A 23,710-nucleotide genomic window follows, 5' to 3' on the forward strand; every position below is an offset into this window, starting at 1 on the left:
GGTCTGCATATTTATTTCTGCTCGGGGTGGAGCCTGGCGGTCTCACTGGCAGGGCTCATTTGTTCCTCCTGCTCTTCCTGGTAAGGACCCACGAGACACACAGAGGGGGTTGAGGGGATAAAGAGACGGAGAGAAGCGCACACATGTCAAACGACGAATTTTCCGTGATTGAGGAGCCGTAGAAACGCCTGCTGCCATATGCCCGTTGTTCGCCTGTCTGCCATCTCCTGCATACCACCCACCGTCTGCCATCTGCCAAATATGCCTTTCCACATACTACGCGAAATCGAGAGTCTGGTAGTCTAGTCTTGCCGGCCCTTGAGCAGTCTCTTGGTTACCTTGTCCTTTTCGATGATATAGACGTGTGCACCCCAACCTGAGAGAGCGTCTCTGTCCACGGCGTTGAGCAGTGCTTGGGAAATTGTTTCAAAGAGGTCCTCGGGTTCCTAGGATTAAGCAATGTTAGATTTGAGATTTGAGAAACGGTGGAGGAATATACGGTATGCCGTGGCGTGCATGGCTCCGTTGGAAATGATGCGCGTCTGTGACTGTGATAGATAGACGGGAATAGGTACGCAGGGGAGTGGTATGGATGGGTCTCACCAGATCTGGCTCCCACAGTCCTTCACACGTCCCGAATAACTGGTCGCTGGCCGTGCCCGCAACGATGAAATCTTTTGCAAAATCAATACAGCCTATACTGTCGAATCCGCAGATGAACGGTTTCCCCGTCGTGTGATTTATCCCTGCAAGCACCGGGCTCACGAACCACGGTCCAAACCGCCTCTCGTATAGCGAACTGCTGACCAGGTTCGCGAGTGTCTGAGGGGAGATGTTTCGTTCTTCGCGCAGTCGGTACATGTTGACCTTGTATCGGAAAGTGTCGCTGACTGTTTGTACGTCGGTTGCCAGACCCGTCAGTCCGAGGAAGACGCTCGGGGCATAGTTGAAGATCTTGGGGAAGTTGTTTGAAACGGTCAACGCTTGCATGCCCAGGCGTAAGTCGCAGGCTATGGCCACACAGTCCTTGCCGACCATTGCAACGCACGCGCCGCCATCTGGGTTATACGTTAGAGAGTGTAGAAGCAGCGGGAGAGGCAGAGAGGTTACTGATGTCGAACGGAGAGCTCTTTGGTGTATGGTTAGCATTGAACTGTGGATGCAACGTGATTCTAAAGAGAGCTTACCATCTTGTTGAAAGGATTCGATTAAAGCGGGAGCACAGGATGAACGAGGATCAATCAATCAATAAAGCATGAAGTCGAGTGGAGGAGGTGATTGACAGGACCTGGCTATTGATCTCAAAACTCGGGCAGAGTGATGCGCAGGCACAAAATGCAAACGCGTTTCTGAAGGCACAAGGCTGATGCTCAAATGATTCTAGCGAGGCTCAAACTGGAGAAGCTGGCACTAAAAGCTCCAGGGGCCAATACCAAATAGGCGGCGTGGGCGACCTCCTCAGCTAATACCTGCCGCTATGACGCGCCCACTTGCTTGCCTGCGTTTGCGTGCGTTGCTCACCTTCGCCTCCCGCTGCGGAGTACTCGTCCTTAGTAAAGTCGTACCAGCATTCAACCCATTTCACATGAACATCACGCTGGCAGCCTTACTTGGGTAGTTGAAACACTTCTAGACACTTCTATTGAACACTCTATCCCATTCCAATACCGTACCATCACAGTCGCCATTTCAGACCTCCCACCTTTCACTAGACATAAGAGACATTCTTTCCACGTAACCCCGCCAGGCTGTCGCCCGATCCTCCAACACTGGCATGGCTTCACACGTCGTGGTGATCGACTCGACGGCTCGAAGGACGACAATAAAGACAACCCCCGGCAAGAACCTCAGTGAGATTCTGGAAGAGGCTTGCACAAAGCTGGGAGTCAACGCTACTCAATATGGATTGAAGTATGTGCTGTCTCATCAAGCGGCGACAACAAATTCACTGACAGTTCTTGTGCAGACACAACAATAAACCTGTCGATCTCTCTAGGACGATTCGCCTCTCTGGCCTGTCATCAGGCGCAAAACTCGAACTGGTCCAACTCTCCAAATCCGCCGGCGTCGTCTCGATAGCCCTCCAACTACCGGAATCCGAAGCAAGAGGTGTCCCCAACGCTAGACTCACAGACAAGTTTCCCAGTTCGACTACATTATGGCTGGTGCTCAGGAAATTCGAAGCTGGCGTCGCGGGTGGAGGTGCTACCCGGAATTTCACTGCCCGAGGAGTACCGTCCGTGGGCCAGGGCGATTCCGGTGCGGGCAGGCTATATTATGAACAGCCGGTGATACAGGTTATGAACAGAGAGTTAGCGTCGTTTAGAGATTTACAAAAGTCTCTAGCACAACTGGGTCTCAACAGTGGTACAGCCCTGTTGAGGTTGAGTTTCCGGCCGACTGAAACTCCGCTCGAAGAGGCCATGGCTCAGATACAAAGTTATTTTGAGTCGGTCGAGGGACCAGCCGCTCAACCGCCCCGCCAACAGGAGACTTCATCCTCGAAAGAGCCTCTGGCAGCATCAGCTGAGACACAGCCAGAATGGAAAGAAGAGAGGTCTTCACAGCCTCCTCCTCAACCTCAAGAAGAAACCCTCACATCGTCACCCTCTCAACTGGAAACTGCAACTTCATCAACGAGCCGTCCGGTCTCTGTATTCCGTCCTCCGAGCTCATCCACTCCGTCTGCCGCGCTCATATCTCACAACGAGGCAGACTATACACCCACAGTCGAACACGCTCAAGTCCACCAAAAATTGTTACAGCAGAATTCAAGAAACGTCCGATTGCCGACAGAGGCCGAGCTTGCGGCTCAAGCCGAAGAAGAAGCGGCCAAATGGGCGGCCGTAAAGGAAGTTGAGATCAAGATTCGATTTCCCGACCAGAGTGCGGTCAGCGCAAGGTTCGAGCCCGCCGATACTGCAGCAGACCTGTACAACTTTGTGCGAGAGTGTCTAGAAGAGAAATACCGATCAGAGGCTTTCATGCTTCGAAATCCCGGTATCAGAGGGAAAAATGAAGTTATTCCAGATGACACCGAGAAGAAATTAATCAAAGACCTTCAGCTTAAAGGGCGCGTCCTAGTCACATTTCAATGGGATGATCACAGAGCTAGCATTCAGGCGAGAAGTGTAAAGTCTGTTCTGAAGGTAGAGTTGAGGGAGCAGGCTCAAGAAGTGAAGGTGCAGGATCTCGCGACTGTGGATGTCGAAGGTGATGAGGAGCCGGGCATCAGAGTCAACGTGGGAGTGAAGGAAACAAGTGAAGGGGCTGGAGAGGGTAAAAAGAAGCTGCCGAAGTGGTTGAAGGGCTTGAGCAAGAAATAGCTGTACTTCCGTGAAGCAGACGTATCGGAGTTTCCGGAGTTGGAGTACACTTGATGGGCATGCAGAGATTGGATTGTGCATTTGAACAAGCGGGGACAGCTAGTAAATACAGATTCGTATCATGGGTGTGTCTCCGGGGACGATAGACATGAAACAGATACCCCAAATAGTTACAGACCCACCGCTACACAGCATTGCTAGCAATCAGTATAAAAGTGAGTGGCATGTAGTATTCAGCCTCGTCACGAAAGAATTTTAGAATTTTATGCCCGACAAACACCGACGCTAGTGGGCTGCCGAGGATCTGCCGCCCACATTCGCATTTTCAGTTTCGACCAACAGTCCAAGCCGAAACTGCGATTGGGAAACGCCTCACCGAGTCCAAGTCGACAACGCTCCATTTCCTTCGCGACGTTCACATTCTCCCCGACCGACCACACTCGAGTCCTCCGAGCCTCTCAAAAAGCAAACAGTCAAGATGCCTTCCGAAGTCACAGACATCAAGCAGTTCCTCGAAATTGCCCGCAGAAAGGATGCCAAAGGTGCGAAAGCAAGCAACTCCCGAAGCTGCTTTACTTCCCGCAATATCTTGCCCTTCAAACCCAAGCCCTGAATTGGCAGTCCTCCTGCGTTCGACAGTGTAACTTTGTGACGTGCATCCCGCCCTTCCTGTCCCCCGCACCCTGTTCCTTCGGCGTTGGCACTTCGCACCAACAAGCCAATGCATTAGCGTACACATGCATTGACGGCACATTTGCCATGCAATGAAGTCGCGATCCTCTGCTAACTCGGCTATTGCGACATACAGGCGCCCGTCTCAAGAAATCCCCCAAATCGAAGGACATCAAGATGAAGATCCGGTGCAAGCGATACCTGTACACCCTGATCCTCAAGGACTCCGACAAGGCCGACAAGATTAAGCAGAGTTTGCCACCGAGTAAGTTTTGTCACAGCCCGCTGCAGCTATCGAAATCCTTTGTTCCCTTGTTGGCATTCCGAGGGCATCTGAAATGCCACTGGTGTGAAGAGAATAGAAGGGGAGTGAGCAGGAAGAGACTAGCTGGCAGAAGAGAGGGAGAAGACAGAGACGAAAAGGACCTAACATTTCGATTCGTGGAGCCGGGGGACTTGAGTTCCCAGAGAATCATTCCGGTCCCCAGCAGCCCAGCCAGATCATCCTTAGATATTGGCCACTGGCTAACACTTTATCTTTCCACCATACAGCAATGCCCTTCACAGAAATTGGCAAGAAAAACAAGAAGCCTAAGAAGAACTAAAGTTCTTCAGCACGACCGAATTTGCTTCGACTGACCGGAAGTGGGAGGGTTGTCGACCGTGACCAACGCGAGAATGACGCCACAAAAGAACTCAGATCATTTTCTGTGCGCCGATGTGTGGAAGTCAAATCAGGAAAATGGCTGTTGTGACTAGGCAGCAGACGGAAGATAGCCTATGTCATTTTTGGGCTTTGCAACGAGATGAGATGAGATGAAAATCAAATGAACTGAACCCCACTGCACGTTACCGAAAGGGCCGCTGTGCATCGCATTGCCGTCTGATCGGACGATTCAGAGAATCAGTTCGAGATGGAAGGCATGTTTGTCTGCTGGGGATGCATCGACGGGCTGGCTACTATGTAGCTAAGTTGTGATGCGACGAATCAAGTTAGCTGGTTACAGTAGACCGCGAGAGACTGCGATCATCCTTAAGACATCCTTTCCCAAGAAAGTAAACCAAAATCCAAGCCTCGCCACTCAAAAGAGCACGAAACAAGGCCTGCTCCGTACTTGCTTCTATCATCCCCGATGCTCTGTGCATGCTCTAGGTTCTATGCTCTAGGCTCTAGGCTCTGTCCTCTGTGCCATGTGACGTATGCTCTATCCGCCCTTCCCTCTCAATGATATAGACTCTCCCCCTTATCAAGGCGTAGACACGCAGGCAGACGCAGGCAAGCAGACGTACCATCCCATCCCATCCCGCCATTCTCCTCCCTCCCTCGCTATTGACATGAATACCCCGCCTCGCGATAGCCTTCGAGCAACCCCCCCTGACGCGTCACCTCCGCCGTCGTACCGGCCTCGACACGTGCAATCAAGTCCACCAGCCCCGCCCGGGACAGGCGCAGTTCAAACTCTCCAAAGTAGCTTGGTTCCTCGCTCGTCTTGCGGAATGCAAGGCCTTGGAAGAGCGCCATGCTGCGGAAGTTCGTGCTGCCGATCTTCACGGACAGGTGGTCGAAATGTCCAAGGGGGGCAGAAGAGGCGTGCTGCTTTCGACTGCGATGATGTCCATCCTCCACGTGATGTTGGGAGAAGAACTCGGCCAGGATCTCGGACTCGTGAGCGAGGATGTACTTCAGGAACGCGAGCAGCGCGGCTCGACCGTAGCCCTTTCGCTGCTGGGCGGCTTCTGCGATCATGAGCTCGATTTCGCCGGTGAGGATCGGGATGTCGCCACGGCCTCCAGAATCGCCTTCTACGGCCGTCGTCGAGATGAAGAGGTTCACGTCTCCGACCATCGCGTCAATCTCACGATGATGTGGATCAGACTGTTCTCTTCCCTCGGCTTCTCCATCGTCAGTCCGCATTGCTCTGGGTGCCTGTTGCTCTTGACCGCGACAATCTCGATCTCCGCTGTGATTTGGGTGGAGCGGTCGGCAAATAATAAACGTCAATTTATCCCCGTCGTCGCGCCAGCTGCGTTGCATGGCGTATTCTTCTTCCAAAGTCAAGGGCTCAGACGCCGTCGCTTCCTGGATTTCCTGTCCCTCAATAAAGACAATTAGAACGAGCCACCCAGTGAGAATCTCGAGCGAGGTGGTATCGCCAGTAAAAAAAAAATGTGCTAGAAGGCGTCATTAACGTACAGGGTCCTTCATCCATCCGTGGTATTTGGGCACATGGTGGGCAGAGTATGGGACCAAGACCACTTTCGTCGTGGAGACACCTGATTGAGGTGAAAGAAATAATTAGAACTCGGGGGTCAAAATAAGGACGACGTGGGGTGGTACTCACAAATATGTTCGTTGATACGCATGTTTTTAATCTATCCATCATGGCGTCATGAGTGCGAGAATCATCGTCTGTACTATACAAGGGGAATTTGTTCTCAATAAATTTTGCCATTGTAAGGCGGAAAAGTTTCCGAGGGCTGGACAGCCTCGTCATGATCCATCATCCATTTCAACTACCAACCCGGGATGTCAAACCTGACCACCTCAACTTCCAACGTCTCTGAATCAACTAAGACCAGCTCGCCACTGGCGTCGAATCGTGGAATCGCAATAAGTCGGACTTGTTGCCCCTCAGGACCTTCGATAACTGAAGTATCAAATCTCGGTTGATTGCCCACGAAGAAGACATGCGGGCACTCTTCAATGACGAATTGATCGCGATCTTGAAATGGATAACACCATAGTGTATCTGGAGCGGTTGGTGCAGCGCATCGCCATCGCAACATGCTAGCCATGACCTCTAATCTTCCGTCTGCTCCTTTTCCGTCTGGGCCACCGAAGTCCACGTACTTGAGGATGTCGTCGACCGGTTGACCGCTGTTGCCCATGAATCGCCATCCCTCCACATCACCATCCCAAGGGTTCGTCACGCTGTCGAGCCATCCGGGCTCTTCCTCTTCCGGATCAGCGATATTCGCGGTGGTGTAGGGTCGTGAGTGCGGTAACATGGCTGGATGGATGGGCTGTTGTGGTAAGCTTGCATTTGCGGGATCTTGTTCGCCGGCCATAATTGTGATTGGTATGCTAGGGAGAAGTTCGGCGAGGAATTGGTCGAGATGGGCCGTTGGCTCGGGGTTGGACGAAGCTGCATCGTAGCCGTACTTGCGATTGCCAGGTTTCTTGCCGTCTTCGATCGACATTTGATGACCGGGGAGTAGTTCGGAGACAATAGAATTACCCGCGATTATGAGACGAGAGATTTTGCAGGCTTCCCGTCGGTCATCCTCATCCAATGCCTCCGCGAGCAGGAACTCGGACAAAAGAGAGAGATTCAATGTGTCGGCTTCAGTCTCCGAGATGTCAAGCCCGCTGATAAGAGCGATCTTCTTCCGTTGCTGGTCAACCTCCATTTTTGTCTCCTCCTCCTCGTCCCTCTCCCATCTCCGTGGCTGTCGTGGGAGGTCGGGAATGTGCAGATCCAGCACATCAAAGTCTCCATTTGCGGTTTCAGTGCCCAATACAGCCACAATCACGCCGGTGACTAGCAGATTGCTTTTCAACATTGCCCCCGCGAGTCGAAGTCGACCGGATTCATCCTCCAGCATGACCTGCGTTTCCCCGTCTTCAGTCAAGTATGAATGTCGTGGTGGCGCGCCTGCAACCCAGTGCTCTTTCGATATGTCTTCCAGAATATTTGGTTTCAAAGGCATGTCCATATAGATTGTCCCGACCACCCAGCACAATTGGCCTTGCCGGACGTCTAGCACTCTGTCCACTCTCTGTGCTTTCTCCCCTGCGATCTCAAAGTCGGCCCAGTCTTCTTCAGCAATCTTTTCTACCACAGGCTTCAGTTTGGCCAAGCGCAAAAAGTACATGTCGCCGAATTGTTGGTGGTAGTGCCTGGTGTCTCCCCGAGATAGGCGGTAGGAATAGAGGGGATTGTAAGAAGATGGGGCTCTTTGTCTTCCGTCAAATCTCTCGTCCTTTTGCCATGGCCGAAGAAGACTTTTTAGAGGGGCCATTTTCGGTGGTATTTCAGAAATTGTACCAGAAAGGCCTCAGTTGCGTGTATTGGGCATGCGTTGAAAATATGGGCGGTGTTACGAGGGGATAAGGACGCGAGGGAGCGCGTTGAGCGCGTCCCAATTACAGGTTCGCGACTGCGGCTACTGCTCCTCCGTACAAAATTGGTCCTCCAGGTCCTCGCCAAGGTCCTCACCAGTAGAGTGACTTCAACTTCAGATGGTCCCAGTCTTCATAGTCACTCTACATATTTCTGTGATCCAACCATTCTGAAGTTTTGAGATGCCGGCTCCAGCCCTTGATTCGCTGAGGATCTTTGGTCCTAGGGCCTTCTCTGGTTCCCCTTTGATGCTTCCTTTGGGACGGAGGCGGAGGCCAGCAACCTTGTGAAGGATACAACAACAGGTGAGTCAGTGAAGAACTTGAAGGTGCTCGAAGCTTTGCCAGGGAATATATTTAAGTCGACCAAGTTCGCATTCTAATACTCCCGCTCAATCTTACATTGTGGCACAACTTGACCCTCCAAATCGGCTTCGAGTGTGGTTCATATTTCTCGCAATCACACAAATCCTTCCTTATCAAACTACGATGGCTATCCAAATCTTCTTTTTGGCTGTCGCTGTGACACTCACCCCCATACTACAAGTGACTGCCCTACCACGCCACATATTGCCCACGAGGACAAACACAACCGACTCGCCGTTTCCACACCACATAATGCCAACGAAGACAAATACAACCCACTCAACCCTCTATTTACACGACCGGCGGGATAAATGGGACGATTCTGAGATGTGGGTCTGCCCAACCGAAGACCTCATGGATGTGAAGTTGTGCAAGCCGGGTACGCCAGGTGGGATGCCAAAGCCAACGCAACTCCATAAAGTCAGGATCGGATGTAATGGTCTACGTTGCCCTCACGACCACGTGTATGTCGATGTCGGCAAGCCCAAATTTACGCGCACTTGTCCCCGCCAGGCGGTCGTTGCGGCCGCTCACTGGCGCAACTATTGCTTTCTGGAACCCGACACGTACGAGCATCCCGCCCTCTGGTGTATACCCGCCACCCCTTACGATGAGACATTCGATGGTCCCGGTATTGACAGGTGCTGCGGTGAGTGGGTTGACGTTAACGATCCGTACCTCCAGGATTACCCAACCGCGCAAAAGAACGACGGCACCTATTATGAGAACATGGTCAACAGAGATGGGGAGTTTAGAAGGGTGATCAAGCCCAACCCATGGGAATTTAATACGAATGAGGGCTTCTGTCGAACGTGGATGGCGGAAAGTGAGGCCGTTTTTCAGTATTTCATGCAGAACCTGGAGTCATGGCTCGTTTCCGATGCGGATTTGTTAGGCCATGGCGGCCCTCGATTCCACATCAAGTGGGACACGGCCAAATCGAGAGGCTTGCCGGACTCGCCGGTAAAGCCATACGTGACGGCGAATCCGGCAAACATGCCGTACCACGGCCAATAGAGGGCGTCTTCTTCTTTGTGTTTTCGAGGGCGTCTTGCGTCTTTGAGGCCAGTGTATTGTACATAGAGGAGTAATTCTGGAAATCGATTTCTACCATGATCGTTTCCTTCCTTGCCCCTTCGGTCTACCCCCTTATAGCTTTGCTTTCGCGCGAAGCCACATCCCATCAGCCTCTGCATGGAGGTTGCCCGAGCCATCCTCGACGACGCCATGCACCCAGATTTTCCGTCCGTCTACCTTTGTGATCCACGACCTGGCCATGATGGTCCCCGGCGTGGTCACAGGCTTCCTGTACGATACATTCAGCGCCACGGTAAAAGTCGCGGCCGGGTCGCGCAGCTGCTGTCCGATGACGTTCCCCATGGTGCTGTCGAGGATGGTGGCGATGACTCCGCCGTGCAGCGTGTTGGGATGCGCATTCATGCCCGTGCCGAACGTGTAGAAGCGGCGCACTTCGCCCGTCTGGCCCCTCGCCGGGTCGGGTCGCCGGTACATCGAGAGGAGATGTGTGATTGTTCTGTCCGTGTTCCACGTCTCGGCCATCAGCGAGTGGCCGTTGCCCGGCTGTGTCAGCGTGCGAGACATGCTCACGCGCCGGAATGCTGGGTCTGCGAGGTGTGGCAAACACCATGGTATTGATTGGAAATGGTCCAGAGTTGCCTGCGGAGTGGAATCTGACTTGTTGGTAGAGCCCATGATGCTCGGATGCTGGAGTATGTGGTAATAACAAGCTTCAGCCTTTCATGCCTTCATCTCTCGCGGTGATGTCGCTCAATACTGGTCATTTATCCGCCCTGGTGCCGGAGGATTTGGGTGTAGCCGTTCAGGAATGGACATTGTCATGACGAGCGGAGCGAGGGATTGAAATGGATTGTAAAGCCGAGATGCTGCTGAGAGCCTCGTCGATACCGAGTTTGACTTACCGAGGTACAAGCGAAGGACATATCACACCCCGAAACGTCGGCTGCTGGCTCCTCGTCTCCCATCATCTGCCGTCCCACCAGGAGGAATGGAAGATGAACAGGCGGTATCAATGATATCGATGGGGTAATGGTAACTAATATGTAGAATGACAGCATTCCGTACTGGGTATGAAATGGAAACAAAGTGCCAAATCGCTGACAGCCTCGTCGTTGCGCTGTAATAAACAAAGAGACAGGGTATGTACCCGATTTTCCCCACATCAACCTTAATTTCTTCCCTGGGAGGTCCTTCGTCAGCACTGCGTGTGTGCCGCCGGACTCTTCTCTGATCGCCAAAATCGTCTCGTAGGTCTTGCTCGCTGGTTTGCCGATAGCCAAGCTGCTCAGCTCTGGAATGCTTGGAGACTTGTGTAGCAGAGCCATAAGTCCCTATAGGCAATCCCATCCTCGAAATTGCCATCTCCCAAGGATGACGGCTACGAGGTATACGATAGTCAGGGATGCCTGGACCAGAAGGACAACAGCACCCAGGATCGCCGTGGCCCCCTTCAGGCTCCAACCGTAGCCGTATCGCTGGACGGTCCAGCTGACCGGCATGTACAAGTCTGGATGAGTTACGATGTCGCTGGCCCAATCTGCTTCTGTAGCCCCTGTCTTGATGTTTTGGTTTGGCACATTTTGATTGGCAAGATTCGTGACTGTGGATTTTCCCTTGTAGTAAGACTTACTTTGGTCTGGGCAGAGGTAGCAACAAGTATACATCGTTGTCTCTGTGTTGATCCGGGCTAACGCATCGGTCATTTGCATGGACAGCGGGGTAGCTGCTACCCATGACCACTGGTGCTTCCATGACCCATCGAAATGAAGGGTCTGGCTTGATACCAAACCGACTAAGCTCGTACTCCAAGACGTTGAAATGGAGACCTTCAAGCCGCGTATTCACACTGTGAGTGTAACTGCGTTGAATGTCTATCAGGCGAGCACGCCCCATGAGCCCTAGGGAATTGACTATGTCTAACGGATTCGGGTAGTCTGGTATAACGACATTGCCAACGCTTGGGTCTATCGACGTGGTCGTTGGAACCCAGTGGGCAGTCAGGGTACATGCCATGAGTCCAACAGCCTCGTCATGATGGAATGAGAGATTCCTCGCATCACTGAAATTCATGCCGACTAGCGCTCCCGTCAGTGGTTGACTGGCAGTCTTAGTGAGATTTACGAAATGCACCACGGGAGAAAACGTCTTGTAGCTCGTTATGTTGACGACTTGAGATAGGCTAGAGGCGAAGGTTTGTTTAGACGAAGGTTGGAGCTGGTCGGCCGGGAATGTGGCATTGAACATTTCATAGACATCAGTGATATCGACAGGAGAGCTGCATTGCGTCTGAACCAGGGGTCTCATGATAGGTCTTGAGAAGTTAGGCGACGAGAGCGTGATTTTTGGTCTGAGATGTGTCGCATAGACACTCCATCATTCCTCGTAGCAAAGACCAATATGTCACCGAGAGAAGGGGTAACGTGGTTCATCCCGGTGCTAACCACAGAGTAATCTGTATGCCCGTCGATAGGATTACCACCAAGGTTTCGAAAAGTATTGCTCATTGTTAAGGCGGTAATGTCTGGATCAGCAAACTGGTTTGCATGCTCTTCAGCCCACCTCGTTATGGCAATGTAGTCGGAGTATGAGCAATGTTTTGGTATGTTGTAGAGTTTCCCTCCGTTGCAATTATTCGGCACAATTGGCTTTTGCACCTGTTACGTTTGTTGGCCAGAGGTTCGAATGTGACAGATTAAGATAAGAGAATCCCCCTACAGTGCCAAATGGGTTATCGAACTCCCACCACTCGAGTTGAGGGACAACCAGTATAGCCAAGGATGGAGCTATGAGCACCTGAAGGACAGTCGGAAAGAAAATGCCGGCACCAAACAGATATATCCTTGGTGTTTTCCGATTCGCGAAGACGGCCTTCCAGAAGCGTCTCTCGAAGAGCATTTGCAGCGATCCAATCTGGAATGGGGCAAGCACGAGGCCTACGGGAAGGCGCGTTCCACGGCAGAGTTCATATTTGAGACAATACACGGCGATTGCGACATCGGAAATATCTATCATCACATTATAAAGAGCAGCGACGAACGGGAACGTATTTAAAATTGTGTTGATATTCGGTTTCGTGATGTCTTGAAAATAGACCTCGGGGGCGCAGAGATAGAGGACGAAAATGGTGAAAGCGATGGAGCTAGTGTGCAAAATTGGCTCCCAGTTCGAGAGTTGAAAGTGTCGAGTAAGTAGAACTTCTATCTCGGTTGAGTTCGCATGGCTAGTAATCGTCGGAACAAACTGGCAAGGCTGAGTGATGGCATGGTGCTGGTATGATGGTTAGGGCTTTAATCTTTCTTCGGTCAATCAATTCCACTGCTAAAAAGCCATTATCCACCTGAGGCCATCTTTCGTTCTCGTCCATCATGTGGAGGCGAAGATTGAGGGTTTAAGGGCGACCTTGTAGCATTATGAACGGAGTGAAAGCTCTCATATCAGTAGAAGCAACGACCTAGCCGTTCCAGACACGAATGGGCTAGGTCGAGGGAATTGGATTTCCCTTCTCACAGTTGCTTTGCGCAAGGCAGCCGCTTCGAAGGCAGATTGGGTTTGAGCAAGCCATGTTTCAGCGGGAACCCTTGACAAATAGCATCCCTGCAACAGCGGTCTGCGACTCTGATTGACGACCGCAATCGGGAGCAATCAGCCTCGACCACGGACAGCAGATGATGCAGACAGAACGCGTGGGTCGGTGCCAAGATGTCGAGGCTCGTGTACTTGGTTATGCGAATTTACTGTGGCTGAATGAACTGTTTCTGGCGTTGATAGGGGCCAAAGAATATAACCAATCGCAGGTAGTACCGACCCTTCTACATTCGCGCCTTAGCACATACCTGAATGGATCTCCGCTGCTAACTTGCGACTGGATCCCTCCTGTCTTCACATCTGCCTTGGACGAAGGACCATGATAACTTGATTGATTGAATACAGGAGAGAAATCTATCCACTCGTAGTGACAGAATGCTTTGTGCGGAGAATTGCGAAGTGCCAAGCAACGTGATCGGGTTACCTACCCTGTAGGGTTAGGCTTAGCCAATAATCTGTTGAAAGGCTGCTAGGTTCCAGGATATTCATCTGCTTTGGGGCGTTTTATAACCTCAACCTGCTGTCGCTTGACCAAAGATTTCCCACCTAATTCCAAATGGTTCTGATTCTTGGCAGCTGTGAATGGACAGAAGCTAAGGCAGTATCATTTGGGGATTCCACGAGAAATTGCACAGTCGTGCCCCGCCTACAGACCTGCCTAGACCTTCACCAGTGCCGCCCAATTCCGCGTACCTGGGAGGACCCCGTGGCATGGACTACGGAGTAGAGGGCGCGAGGCAGTCGCAAGGGAAGATGGGCGATTGGGGTATCGCGTGATGCTGGAAACCACATCATAACAGCAGGCATATTGGACCTCTGCCCAAATACCCTGTCTTCCGTCCCCCGAGCTGGCTGCTGGAGAGATCAGACTACTGCAACTTCAAACCTCCACTGCCGTGTCTCCGTCAATGCACACTGAAAGACCAGCTGTAGAATTCCAGAGCCCGCCTATCCGACAAGACGCAGCCCCGCCTTCGGCCCTGCTATTCCGTCATAGTAATTGAATCGAAATCACCTCTGGGTCCGCACCAATCTAAGCGCTGTTGCTTGATTGTCCTGGTCTGTTTCATGGGGTGCTGAAAATCGTTGGTAAGTCTAAGATTTGTCGAGAGAGTTCATTGGACTGTTGAACATCCTGTGTAACCCGCGTTGAGTTGTAAAATTCTTGACTTCATCTGCTTTTCGAAGTCTTTGCAATATGATCTTGTCTGCGGCGACAGGCAGCTATACAAGCCTCGTCACTTCTCTCAGAGAAATCCCGACACGCGCGCCACTGATGACTGCTCGGTTTTTGAGGGAACACTACGGTCGATCCCATAAGGACAGTGCTCTCAGGCTTCCGTCACAAAATGGGCGCTATAGCTGTCGGGAACGCGAGGAGGATGAGCGGATGTGGTCATTGAGGCTGAGAGTCAGGCGTCCTTCCAGCGTTGTCCGATTCTTCGCTGCCGGCCTCCTACTACTTCGAGAGGTGGGTGTTGTCCTCAGGCTCTTCATGCCATTTTCGATCCGGGTCATGCTCCGAAGGGTCACCTGTGAATTCAGCAGTCTCTACTTCGTGGTCTCTCGAGCTGAACGTCTCCTGGGGCTCGAGATCTTTCTGGGTTCCACCTTCCTCTTGCTCGATCGGACTCGTCCAGTCCTCGGCCTCAGACTTTTGGTCTTCTTGAGCTTTGTTGTCCACGTGGACCTGTTGTTCCTGGTTCTGCGCCTGTTGGCCGAAGCGCCCCTGTAGATATTCCTCTTCGTCAAAGTATCTGGTCCCAGCCCAGACCCATTCAGGATGGCCCATTCCTCGCCCAATGTCCTTGACAGTCAGCGCCGGCACAGAATCCTCCGGGAAGACGCTGACGAAATCTTCCTGCCCGGTCAGGATGCGGGGGATATTCTGCCTGGTCGAGTACATGAGTCTTTCACTCCGCCCTTGCTCGATGACTTGGACATTGTCCAGGCCGCGTATGTCACTTCCTCTATTCGAGGCCCCCGCCGGTTTCGAGATTCCCACCACGGTAGGAAATGGGGCGATGCAGGTGAAATCAAGGGCATGTCGGTTACACATGGCCCCCATGCCGTTATCCACAGGATCGTTAAAGGGCACCATGCTCTCCGTGAAGACGACCTTCTCGGCGCCCCGGAGAGAGATGGCGTATCCCGCCGTGCATGAATTCCAACTTGACCGGAAGTAAATCCGGGTTTGAAAGTTTAAATAATCGTCAGAGTCTTCCTCCCAGATGGACATGTCGGGCTGCACGAACTCCGAGCGCGCCCATGGTGGCAGAACAGTAGGGTCATCCGTCACGACGAATCGCCTGTCGCTTTGAGGGTCTGTCTGGGCTGCGCAATGCCCGAACCAAATGATGTCCCAGTTGTCACCGTACGGCGACAGTGGCTTCTCATCTTCTGTCTGCGCGGTAAGAAATCGTGTCGCCTGTGCTGCTTGCATCATTTGATACTTGATAGCCAGGTCCCAGTCCGCATCGTCTTCAAACACTATGGCGGATTGGATGTTATCCCGGAGCATCTCTTGCATGACGTTCAAGTGCGCTCGCCAACACCCAGTGGCTCCGGCATCCTGGGCAAAGCTCTGTCGAGAAAACCGAGAAGTTAGCATTTACCGATCGAATACGACGCTCTCTAGCCGGTCACGTCGACAGGTAGGTGTTCTTACATGTGGAAGGGCCTTCAAGGAAACATCCGCACCTGCGACCCCGTCTCTCACTTCAAACGATATATTGGACAGCCTCGCTTGAAGACTGAAAGCGTCTCTCTTGTCGCTTCTCTCCGGCATGGAGATGACAAAGACCTTGGCAAAGCCTAGGGTCGAGTTCATGGTGTCGACGATGTTGCTGCTGCTCCTCTTCTCCCCGTGCTCAGCCGTGTCTTCTTCAAAGAAGAGGTCTGCGACCGGGACATCCTCGAACTGGTCGGGCGGCTGGACGTCATCGAAGCGGCTACTACCACCATTCTGAGAAAGTGCATCGTCGCCAAAGCCCCCGCTCAGCCCCGACGCGTCAAAGTCCGGAAAAGAAGGCGACTTGAATCGCGCGCCAAACAAGAACACAATCGTCAGGGTGATGGCGAAGCCGGCGACTTCAAATCGTGGAAACATGGCATGCCTCGCTCGCGCGCCCGCCCGCTCGCTCGTTGGGGAAGACGTGATATTATCTATGTAGGTTGCGTTGCATCATATGTCCCCTTCGTGTTATTATTATTCCTCCTACTGCTATACACTATCCGCCTCTTCGTATCCTTATTTGTTTGAATGGAGAGGTATCAAGGGGGTGCCTGAGGGTGAGTGTGAGGGCCCTCGCGCTGGAATGTGTCAAAACCTCTCCACCCCTTCCTTCATATGGGATCACCTCGCCCAGAACCTCCTCTTGTTCTGCCCTGAATCCTGCGCGAGCATTGCATGTCTGGCGGGGAGAAGCATACGTCTTCGGTTTGAAGGAACCCCCTTCCCTTCCTGCTCAGCCGCGTAGTAGAGGACCGAAACTCAAAACTCCGACCTTGGAGCGTTGAAAGTTCACGCACAAGCAGCGCTGTATGTGCATGTGATGCTAGCAAGTCAGGTGCTGAAGCATTCGGATTGGAACAGAATCACGCCAATCTCCAACGGAGCTTGTCTTGTCATGCACGGACGTATTGCCTTTCCTTTCACAATAAGTGCCATCACATTCACTCACCCCCTTGACTCGGCAATGCGGCGTTCTGAGACATGATATGTATGCGCCGCCAAGCAGAAAGAACGTCAGCAGCTTATTCGTTCCCCCTTGCATTGGGATGTCCCGCGAGCTGAGAATGTCATTCATTCTGCTCGAGATCTGGTCCCGTGGCTCGATCGACGGGAGAAATGTGGACGAAGAGAACCATGTCATGCGCCATCAGACTTGTAATTTCTATTTAGTGTATCGTGTGCCCCGTGATTCGACATGTATAGATAGATGTACAGCCAAAGAAGCCAACCCATGGGCCGTGTGCCCTCTAGCAAGTTCTTCCGCCCTCTTAAACGCCGAACAAAAACGACGGCCTTCCCGCGGCGTGGGAGGATTGATTCGATTGATGTATTTCCCTCGGAGCTGCCTGTATAAACAGACTGCTTCCATTCCTGATCGGACTCACTGACTCGCTAACCGACTGAGTGGCTGGCGGACTGCCCCCCGTTTATAGGTCAGGACCACCACCGTCCTCATAGACAATGTTCTTCTGCGGCTCCTTGTCCGCATTGTCGGAGCTTGCAAAGGGCTCGGCCGCGAGCTTCTTGGCCTCCTCAACCTCGTTCTCGTCCTCGGAGGGGTGATCCATGTCCGACTCACATTTGACCGTCTTTGGCGGCGCGGCCTGCCACCGGATCTTGCTGTGCCGACCGACGTCTAGGTCCGCCTCCACGCGCTGTATGATTTCCGTGGCGAAGCCGTATTTCTTTTTGGTCTGTCGCGACTCGTCGTCGTTGTAGCCGACGTTGACGCTCGGCACTACCGCGATCCGCCCGTAACCGTACTTCCAGAAGTCTTTGCATAGCAGCGTCGGCTCCCCCATTTGGCATTCACCCGGCCGTGAGGCGCGGAAGGTAATATTCTCCCGCAACAGTGGCTTTGCCGTGAAGACTGCGCCGCCGTTCCAACATGAATAGACCTGGAGCACCCCGCCCATGATCGTCAGTAACGCTGACGAAAGATCGACCTGGCCGTGGCGGCCGGAACAAATCGAAGTGACTGCACTGGTTGACTCACCTGGAAAGGAAGCTTCGCTTCAAATCGCGTTTTCGTTTTGGGGTCGTTGCGGAAAAGAGTGCCGTTGGTGTCACCAGTATTTGGCGGCTTGACAAACATGTCACCAGTCAATCCCCGAGATGCCCCCACGTCGTTGAAGGTTTCTCCATGGTTGGCCCAGTCCATGCCACATGTCATGTCGGCCTTCTGATAGACCTGATGCAAATTCGTTAGTGTCTTCGAGCCTCATATTGTACGAGGGGAGGGAATACCCCCATTATCCAATGGAGACTCACTCTTTGGTATATAAGTTCTAGAATGTCATCCGTGCAAAACGCTGCTTCGTTCAAGAAGATGACCGTCGTGTCAGGGTCGTAGAGTTCCGGCTGTCGCACCAGTGGATCAAGTGCCAGGTTTCGCAGAGCGGCCCATTCAGTGATATAGTCGCTACCTTCTTTAAACGGGTCAATGTCGCTTGTGCTGAAGTAATAGGTGACATTCAAAGTCTCCATCTCATCTCGAATTTTCTCCAGGATCTCCAGCGTGCCGTCATTGGAACGGCGACCGACAATCGACAAGATACAGTCTTCTGGCCGAAGGAAGCGAATGGTTTCGACGACGGACGCCAGTAGCCGTGGCAGGACGGGAGCGCATTGGTGGACGTTGAGCGCAAAAAACCACCGTCTCGGCGGCGAGTCCCATCTCGTCCCAAAGCTTCTGCGGCGTCGGAAAATTTCATACCGTTCTCTCATCGGCATGGGACATCGCAGCCGTGGGAACCGTCTATCCTTGGGGTCGGTGATCGCTTTGATGTACGGCTCGATAATCCTCATCCTTTCTTCGTTCAGATCTGAGACCCCAGGAGGATCCCATGGGCCCGAGTAGAAATTGAAGAGCCCGTGCGTGGGACTGGTATCGTTGTCTTCGATAACATCGCCAGGTTCAAGGTCAGAAGAGCGGACGGTGCGGTTGTTGTTGGTGTTGGTGTTGTTGTTGCCAGTAGCCCGGTAGAGCAACTTTTCCACCGTCCCGACTTTTGGCTGATACGAGGTGAAGGGTCCGCCGAGGCAGGAAATAAATATTATGCAGACTATCAAAATAGCCAAGTACGTCTTGTTTATCCCTCTGAACGGAAAGGCCATTTTGATCCTATGAAGCGTAGCGGCAGCGGTGGTGACTGAAGGATGCGAAGCCGCAAGGCGGGACACAGAGACTGCCTAACTCGTCCAGTCTCAAGTGATGCCACGCTGGTTCTGGACTCTGTGCATATAAGCAGACCAGGTGGGCGGATGGATCCCTGAAGGCTAGGCGCCACCACCGCTTCAGCGTCCGTGGACTCGCTGGGGTGCCTTATCACGGCTCTGATAAACGCATATGGTGGAAAATCAGACATATGTACATATCATGTCCACTAATCCGAAAAATGTAGGCTGTACTGTAGGGTCGGTACGAGGGCCATTTTGAAATTGCCCCAAGACCCCTTTTTGTTGATCAAGCCTTTGTCTCGAAAGGTACTAGGGGTTCCACTGTCGCCATACCGTATTCGAGCAGCCGGCGCTAATGGGAAGCAGGGATAGCATTTGGCTATTCTGAATCCGATTGAATGAGTGAATACTCCGCACACTGTGGTTTGCATGTGGACGAGTACCCTGCGTCCAACCATATATAGAATTTCTTGGAGGGAAACCCCCTGAGCTCAATGTTCAACTGCCTAGGTAGGTAGATCGGGACAAACTCCCGCTTGATGCGACCGATTTAGGACAAGACAACGGCGCCAGGTTATTGACAAGCTCATAATCTCCAATCTCCGGGCAGCTTGCCCACATAGAGAACTGACATGCAGGGTCCTAATTACTCGTTCGTCTGGAATATCGAAACTCAAACGCGTCAGTTGCCCGCTTCCTTCGTGCTCGCGTGAAGAGGGGTCAAGGAAAAGCCGAATGCCGTCATCAAGCATTTCTAGGCCTGCTTCATTGAATAAGTGAAGTTGTGTGTCCAGCATATCATGGTGACATGAATCCATTGCGTGATGATGTGCAAGTCTCGCGAGCCATGAACAATTTGACTATAATTGCCCTCAGTTCAGTCCTGCCGCAAGCGAGAACAAACCTTGCCAGGGTCGTGACCTTTGCGCAGGGTTGACTGATCCATGTGAAATACTCAGCAATCGATGAAGCAACGGGAGGAAGCCCTCAGAGATCAACTGGTGAGATCAACAGCGTATGTGAGTCGTCGTGACTAAAGAGTCTGCTCTCCTCCCTTTTACGCCAAAGGGTCGCCTATGTGCTTGCTGTCGTTGGGAATGTGTTTCTGTTTTCTGTGACCAGTCCACAACCCCACACCACAAGATATCAATGTTTCGAAGACTGAGGTTGCACCCTTTGTCGCCCAGCCTTTCCCAATCTCTGGCGTCATCTACCACCTCAACTCTCTCGCAATCCGTTTGTTGAAGCTGAACGCTCTAGGACATATTGGGTGGCTCGACAGGACTTCCCCGCGGATGAGATTGAAGGTAGTCTTCCGCGGAAAAATACTGGACAGTTGGCTCGCCTGGTTCGCACCATTCCATGACGGTAATGGACACCTCCGAGTCACGACGCTGTGACGGTTTTTGTCGTTGTGAGTAGATTGGTAGCGTAGGTACTTGGGCCAGAGATTTAACATTCCCAGACAGTCCCAAACAGCCTTGTTTGAGGGAGGAAATAGGAAGCACTGCATGCACGTACATGTACCGAGTAAACTCAATAGACGTAAGAGAAGAAAAGGGCTGTCGAGGTGGACGCTATGGAATATCATATCGGACCAGGTGTGTTCTGCCGTACGGGTAACTTCTACGGCGGACTATAAGACAACCAAATGCAAACTATAAATTTTTCGAAATTCAGAGATGCCACATCGGGCGCATTGACTGATATTTCTACATTCCAGTCCAAGCCCAGTTTGGAGCGCTACATGGCCAGGGGTTGCGGTCGAAGATGGGTCTAGCAGAGCCGAGAAAGTATGTGTCTTCCTCTTCTAACCAATACCGAACATGAGCTATCTCGGGTGACAAAATAGGAAGAGACCTGCTCTCAGTGTTTCCGCCTGTTCTCGTCTTTGGGTCAAATCTAACTGCCATCGACAGGAGGCAAAAACTCTCCCATGACCCCCGGAACCTCGCGTGGTCGTCTCAGACCTCTGCAACCTCCTACGGTCACCGCCTTATGACCCAACAAGGGTGGTCGCAAGGACAAGCCCTCGGTAACCGCACCACGACCTCCAAATTTGGTGCTCCTAGCGATGCAGAACGCCTTGCCGCCGCAAATGTGGGTGTAATATTTAAAGACGACAATTTAGGGCTGGGTGCAAAGAGGAAAAGCGGGAGGGAGGCGGTTGAGGAACAGAGGACCGGTTTGGACGCATTTCAGGGTCTATTAGGGCGGCTGAATGGTAAGAGTGATGAGGTGCTGAAGCAGGAGGAGAAGAAGGTTGAAGACAGGAAATTGGCAATGTATGCTCACGGAAGATGGGGTGGGATGATTTTCGTGAAAGGCGGGGTCTTGGTTGGGACTATTGGCAAGAAGGAAGAGAAGACAGTACAGGAAGGGAAGGTGAAAGATAAAGCAGGCAACAAGCGTTTGCCAGAGGATAATACGCACCCTGCTGAGTCACCGTCGCAAGGGCGAGAAAAAGGCATGATTAACGAGCACGAAGAGCAACGGAGAATGAAAGAGGAGAAGAGACGGCGGAAAGAAGAGAGGCGGAAACGCAGGGAAGAAAAGGCGCTGAAAAAGGCTGCGAAAAGAACGAAAGACGACACCCAAGTCCTCTCGGCGCACAAGTCGCCTCTGGCTCAACCACCTGATGAGCCTGTGTCCTCTACTGCGTCCGACGACGAGGTTGTGAAAGCATTCAAGCAACAAACCAGTGAAGAGAGACGAAGGCAAAAGTCTTCCAACGACAATGCCCTCGCTGGAGACAGGAGCCCGTCAGTATCGACTTTGATATCAGCTTCGACCAGGCAGAGCGTGACGGTGATGAAGACTGGGCGACATTTGCTTAGAGGGCGCAACATCCAGGCCAAGAAAATGGTGTTGGCAGATATGAAAGGGCTCGACGAGATTTTCATGAGATGAAACATCTAGAAATACTACTCTGGGCGTTTAGAGCAATGATATGGGCTTCGTGTGGTAGAACTAGAGTCAGTCTGTGAGTTAGAACAATCTTTTACAGCCTCTTGTCCCATCTCACTTGACTTTGTCGATTTACCACCATGACCATTGCCTCTTTTCCGATTACTTTTCAAGGATAATTAGTGCTACCGCGTCGTCGTCTTCGACTGCATCGGAATCTACCCTGCTCCCAGCGGGTTTCTGATGTCGTCTGACACCCGGAGCTAGAAACATCCAATTCCCCCAGGCTGACGATCGACCTTATTAAGGAACCACTATTGAGATAGCAGGAGGACGGTGGTGACAGGTCGAGTGTCGATCAAGTCATCTTCAACCCTGGTGATGTGACGACGTCGAGCTGGAATATAGCACCATCTCCGAGGTTGGTGTGATGTAGGTACTTGCGAGCTAGGTAGACACTTTCCCTTCTTTTTCTTCTCTGCCCCTCAAGCCCCTCCTGTTTTGGGTGTGACCGACTTGGTGCCGATGGTGGCTCTATGTGCGAGTACCAGTGCACATGTCAATTATCCCACACGCAACCCGAGCCAGTTGAGACAACTACGAGCACCGAGTACACCTGTACTGTATTCGAACATCATTGCCCGACTGTCGCATCCTGCTTCATTGACCCAATCGCGAACCATGCGAGGGACAATGACACCCAAAGGATGATTAAAATTTGCCAATCCACTTGCTGCAAGCGAATGTGGGTTGTTCAGGAGTCATCATCATCTTGACGAGGGTGGAGCAGATAGATTTCGGGCTTTTGTGGACGAATCGTCTTCGATGTGATTACGGAGTCCATATTGCCGCCCTGGTCCTTGCTAGGATAAGGAATGAGATATTAAACCCATGATTACGAGTACCTACCTATACCAGGGTCCGTTGCTGTTGGAATATTTCGATGTGCGGTGCCATGATCGACGCACACAACAAATTCCTGGTTGCGACGAAGCGAGGCAGTTGGGGACGAACAGCGAGCAACAATCCGTGTACCGCCCGTTCCTAATTGCTCAGACACACGAGTACTCGAGAACGTCTGGAGTTGAGTATGGATAGTCAAAGCACTTGTTGTTTGGACGCGTCAGTGCTTTTGCAGTCCCCTGGCGCCTGGTCCAGCTAAAGTAGCCACAACAAAAGCCCAGTAATACTGGGGTACCTCGTACTAACTTGGATAGAAACACCATCGCCTGCCTATCGGGGACAACCTGAAACACCGACAGGGCCGCGACTACGGGCAGAGCCGCACATGCTTGGAGGGGACATTTTCAACTTGGTCTTCGGCTTATTGGACGAGAGGCCTTGCGACTTGCTTACGAGTGCCATACAGAAGGGATGGTTACAGGTACCAGTGGTACTCGGCATGGGTACTTGTAACAGGTACTTACAATTACAAGTACAGCCGTGACAGATTGGTGGATCATGGTGCGAGCCACTCGTACGTCCGAGTGCATGAGACCGCAAGCCAAGGCCCCGACTCCGTTCCAGTAGTACTTGGTACTGTCCCTTGCACATACCGACTTACCGCAGCCCGAAGTTCTTGTTTTTCGGCGTGCGTCGCTAAACCCTGGTGTGGCGTCTAGCCCACCAAATTCTAGCCAGCCATCGTTATGCCATCATTCCTCCCTTTGACGCAAAATTCTGCTTGGTCGGTCAGGAGAGCCCGATTGTGCCGAAGAGAGTCCAGCTCTTGGCTACTGTCTCATCATCAGCCGACATTGAGCAGGCACCTTCGGCGGA

At 52.2% G+C, this 23,710-nt stretch overlaps 10 protein-coding genes across 10 annotated transcripts; 4 read left to right on the forward strand and 6 right to left on the reverse strand.

Annotated features, from left to right (window-relative positions):
• Positions 1-302: 302 nt before the first annotated feature.
• Positions 303-1,038, reverse strand: Z519_04590 (proteasome subunit beta type-3; the record flags this gene model as incomplete). Its single annotated transcript, XM_016762336.1, has 2 exons — positions 303-446; positions 604-1,038. The coding sequence occupies 2 exons, from the start codon at positions 1,036-1,038 to the stop codon at positions 303-305; spliced, it is 579 nt and encodes a 192-aa protein (XP_016621283.1).
• Positions 1,039-1,774: 736 nt separating this feature from the next.
• Positions 1,775-3,326, forward strand: Z519_04591 (uncharacterized protein; the record flags this gene model as incomplete). The annotated part of the gene is made up of 2 exons (XM_016762337.1): positions 1,775-1,911; positions 1,967-3,326. The coding sequence occupies 2 exons, from the start codon at positions 1,775-1,777 to the stop codon at positions 3,324-3,326; spliced, it is 1,497 nt and encodes a 498-aa protein (XP_016621284.1).
• A 478-nt stretch (positions 3,327-3,804) lies between these two features.
• Positions 3,805-4,603, forward strand: Z519_04592 (uncharacterized protein; the record flags this gene model as incomplete). The annotated part of the gene is made up of 3 exons (XM_016762338.1): positions 3,805-3,868; positions 4,135-4,263; positions 4,551-4,603. The coding sequence occupies 3 exons, from the start codon at positions 3,805-3,807 to the stop codon at positions 4,601-4,603; spliced, it is 246 nt and encodes an 81-aa protein (XP_016621285.1).
• Positions 4,604-5,325: 722 nt separating this feature from the next.
• On the reverse strand, positions 5,326-8,021 carry Z519_04593 (uncharacterized protein; the record flags this gene model as incomplete). The annotated part of the gene is made up of 3 exons (XM_016762339.1): positions 5,326-6,087; positions 6,193-6,272; positions 6,521-8,021. The coding sequence occupies 3 exons, from the start codon at positions 8,019-8,021 to the stop codon at positions 5,326-5,328; spliced, it is 2,343 nt and encodes a 780-aa protein (XP_016621286.1).
• A 718-nt stretch (positions 8,022-8,739) lies between these two features.
• On the forward strand, positions 8,740-9,504 carry Z519_04594 (uncharacterized protein; the record flags this gene model as incomplete). The annotated part of the gene is made up of 1 exon (XM_016762340.1): positions 8,740-9,504. One exon carries the CDS (start codon positions 8,740-8,742, stop codon positions 9,502-9,504), a length of 765 nt encoding a protein of 254 aa, XP_016621287.1.
• Positions 9,505-9,636: 132 nt separating this feature from the next.
• Z519_04595 (uncharacterized protein) lies at positions 9,637-10,200 on the reverse strand (the record flags this gene model as incomplete). Its single annotated transcript, XM_016762341.1, has 1 exon — positions 9,637-10,200. One exon carries the CDS (start codon positions 10,198-10,200, stop codon positions 9,637-9,639), a length of 564 nt encoding a protein of 187 aa, XP_016621288.1.
• A 656-nt stretch (positions 10,201-10,856) lies between these two features.
• Positions 10,857-11,829, reverse strand: Z519_04596 (uncharacterized protein; the record flags this gene model as incomplete). The annotated part of the gene is made up of 2 exons (XM_016762342.1): positions 10,857-11,138; positions 11,188-11,829. The coding sequence occupies 2 exons, from the start codon at positions 11,827-11,829 to the stop codon at positions 10,857-10,859; spliced, it is 924 nt and encodes a 307-aa protein (XP_016621289.1).
• Positions 11,830-14,569: 2,740 nt separating this feature from the next.
• Positions 14,570-16,219, reverse strand: Z519_04597 (uncharacterized protein; the record flags this gene model as incomplete). The annotated part of the gene is made up of 2 exons (XM_016762343.1): positions 14,570-15,694; positions 15,779-16,219. 2 exons carry the CDS (start codon positions 16,217-16,219, stop codon positions 14,570-14,572), a joined length of 1,566 nt encoding a protein of 521 aa, XP_016621290.1.
• A 1,052-nt stretch (positions 16,220-17,271) lies between these two features.
• Z519_04598 (uncharacterized protein) lies at positions 17,272-18,961 on the reverse strand (the record flags this gene model as incomplete). Its single annotated transcript, XM_016762344.1, has 3 exons — positions 17,272-17,742; positions 17,841-18,035; positions 18,116-18,961. 3 exons carry the CDS (start codon positions 18,959-18,961, stop codon positions 17,272-17,274), a joined length of 1,512 nt encoding a protein of 503 aa, XP_016621291.1.
• Positions 18,962-20,850: 1,889 nt separating this feature from the next.
• Z519_04599 (uncharacterized protein) lies at positions 20,851-21,934 on the forward strand (the record flags this gene model as incomplete). Its single annotated transcript, XM_016762345.1, has 2 exons — positions 20,851-20,864; positions 20,944-21,934. 2 exons carry the CDS (start codon positions 20,851-20,853, stop codon positions 21,932-21,934), a joined length of 1,005 nt encoding a protein of 334 aa, XP_016621292.1.
• Positions 21,935-23,710: the final 1,776 nt, after the last annotated feature.

The sequence above is a fragment of the Cladophialophora bantiana genome (assembly GCF_000835475.1).
Source record: "Cladophialophora bantiana CBS 173.52 unplaced genomic scaffold supercont1.6, whole genome shotgun sequence".
Taxonomy (NCBI): Eukaryota; Fungi; Ascomycota; class Eurotiomycetes; order Chaetothyriales; family Herpotrichiellaceae; genus Cladophialophora; species Cladophialophora bantiana.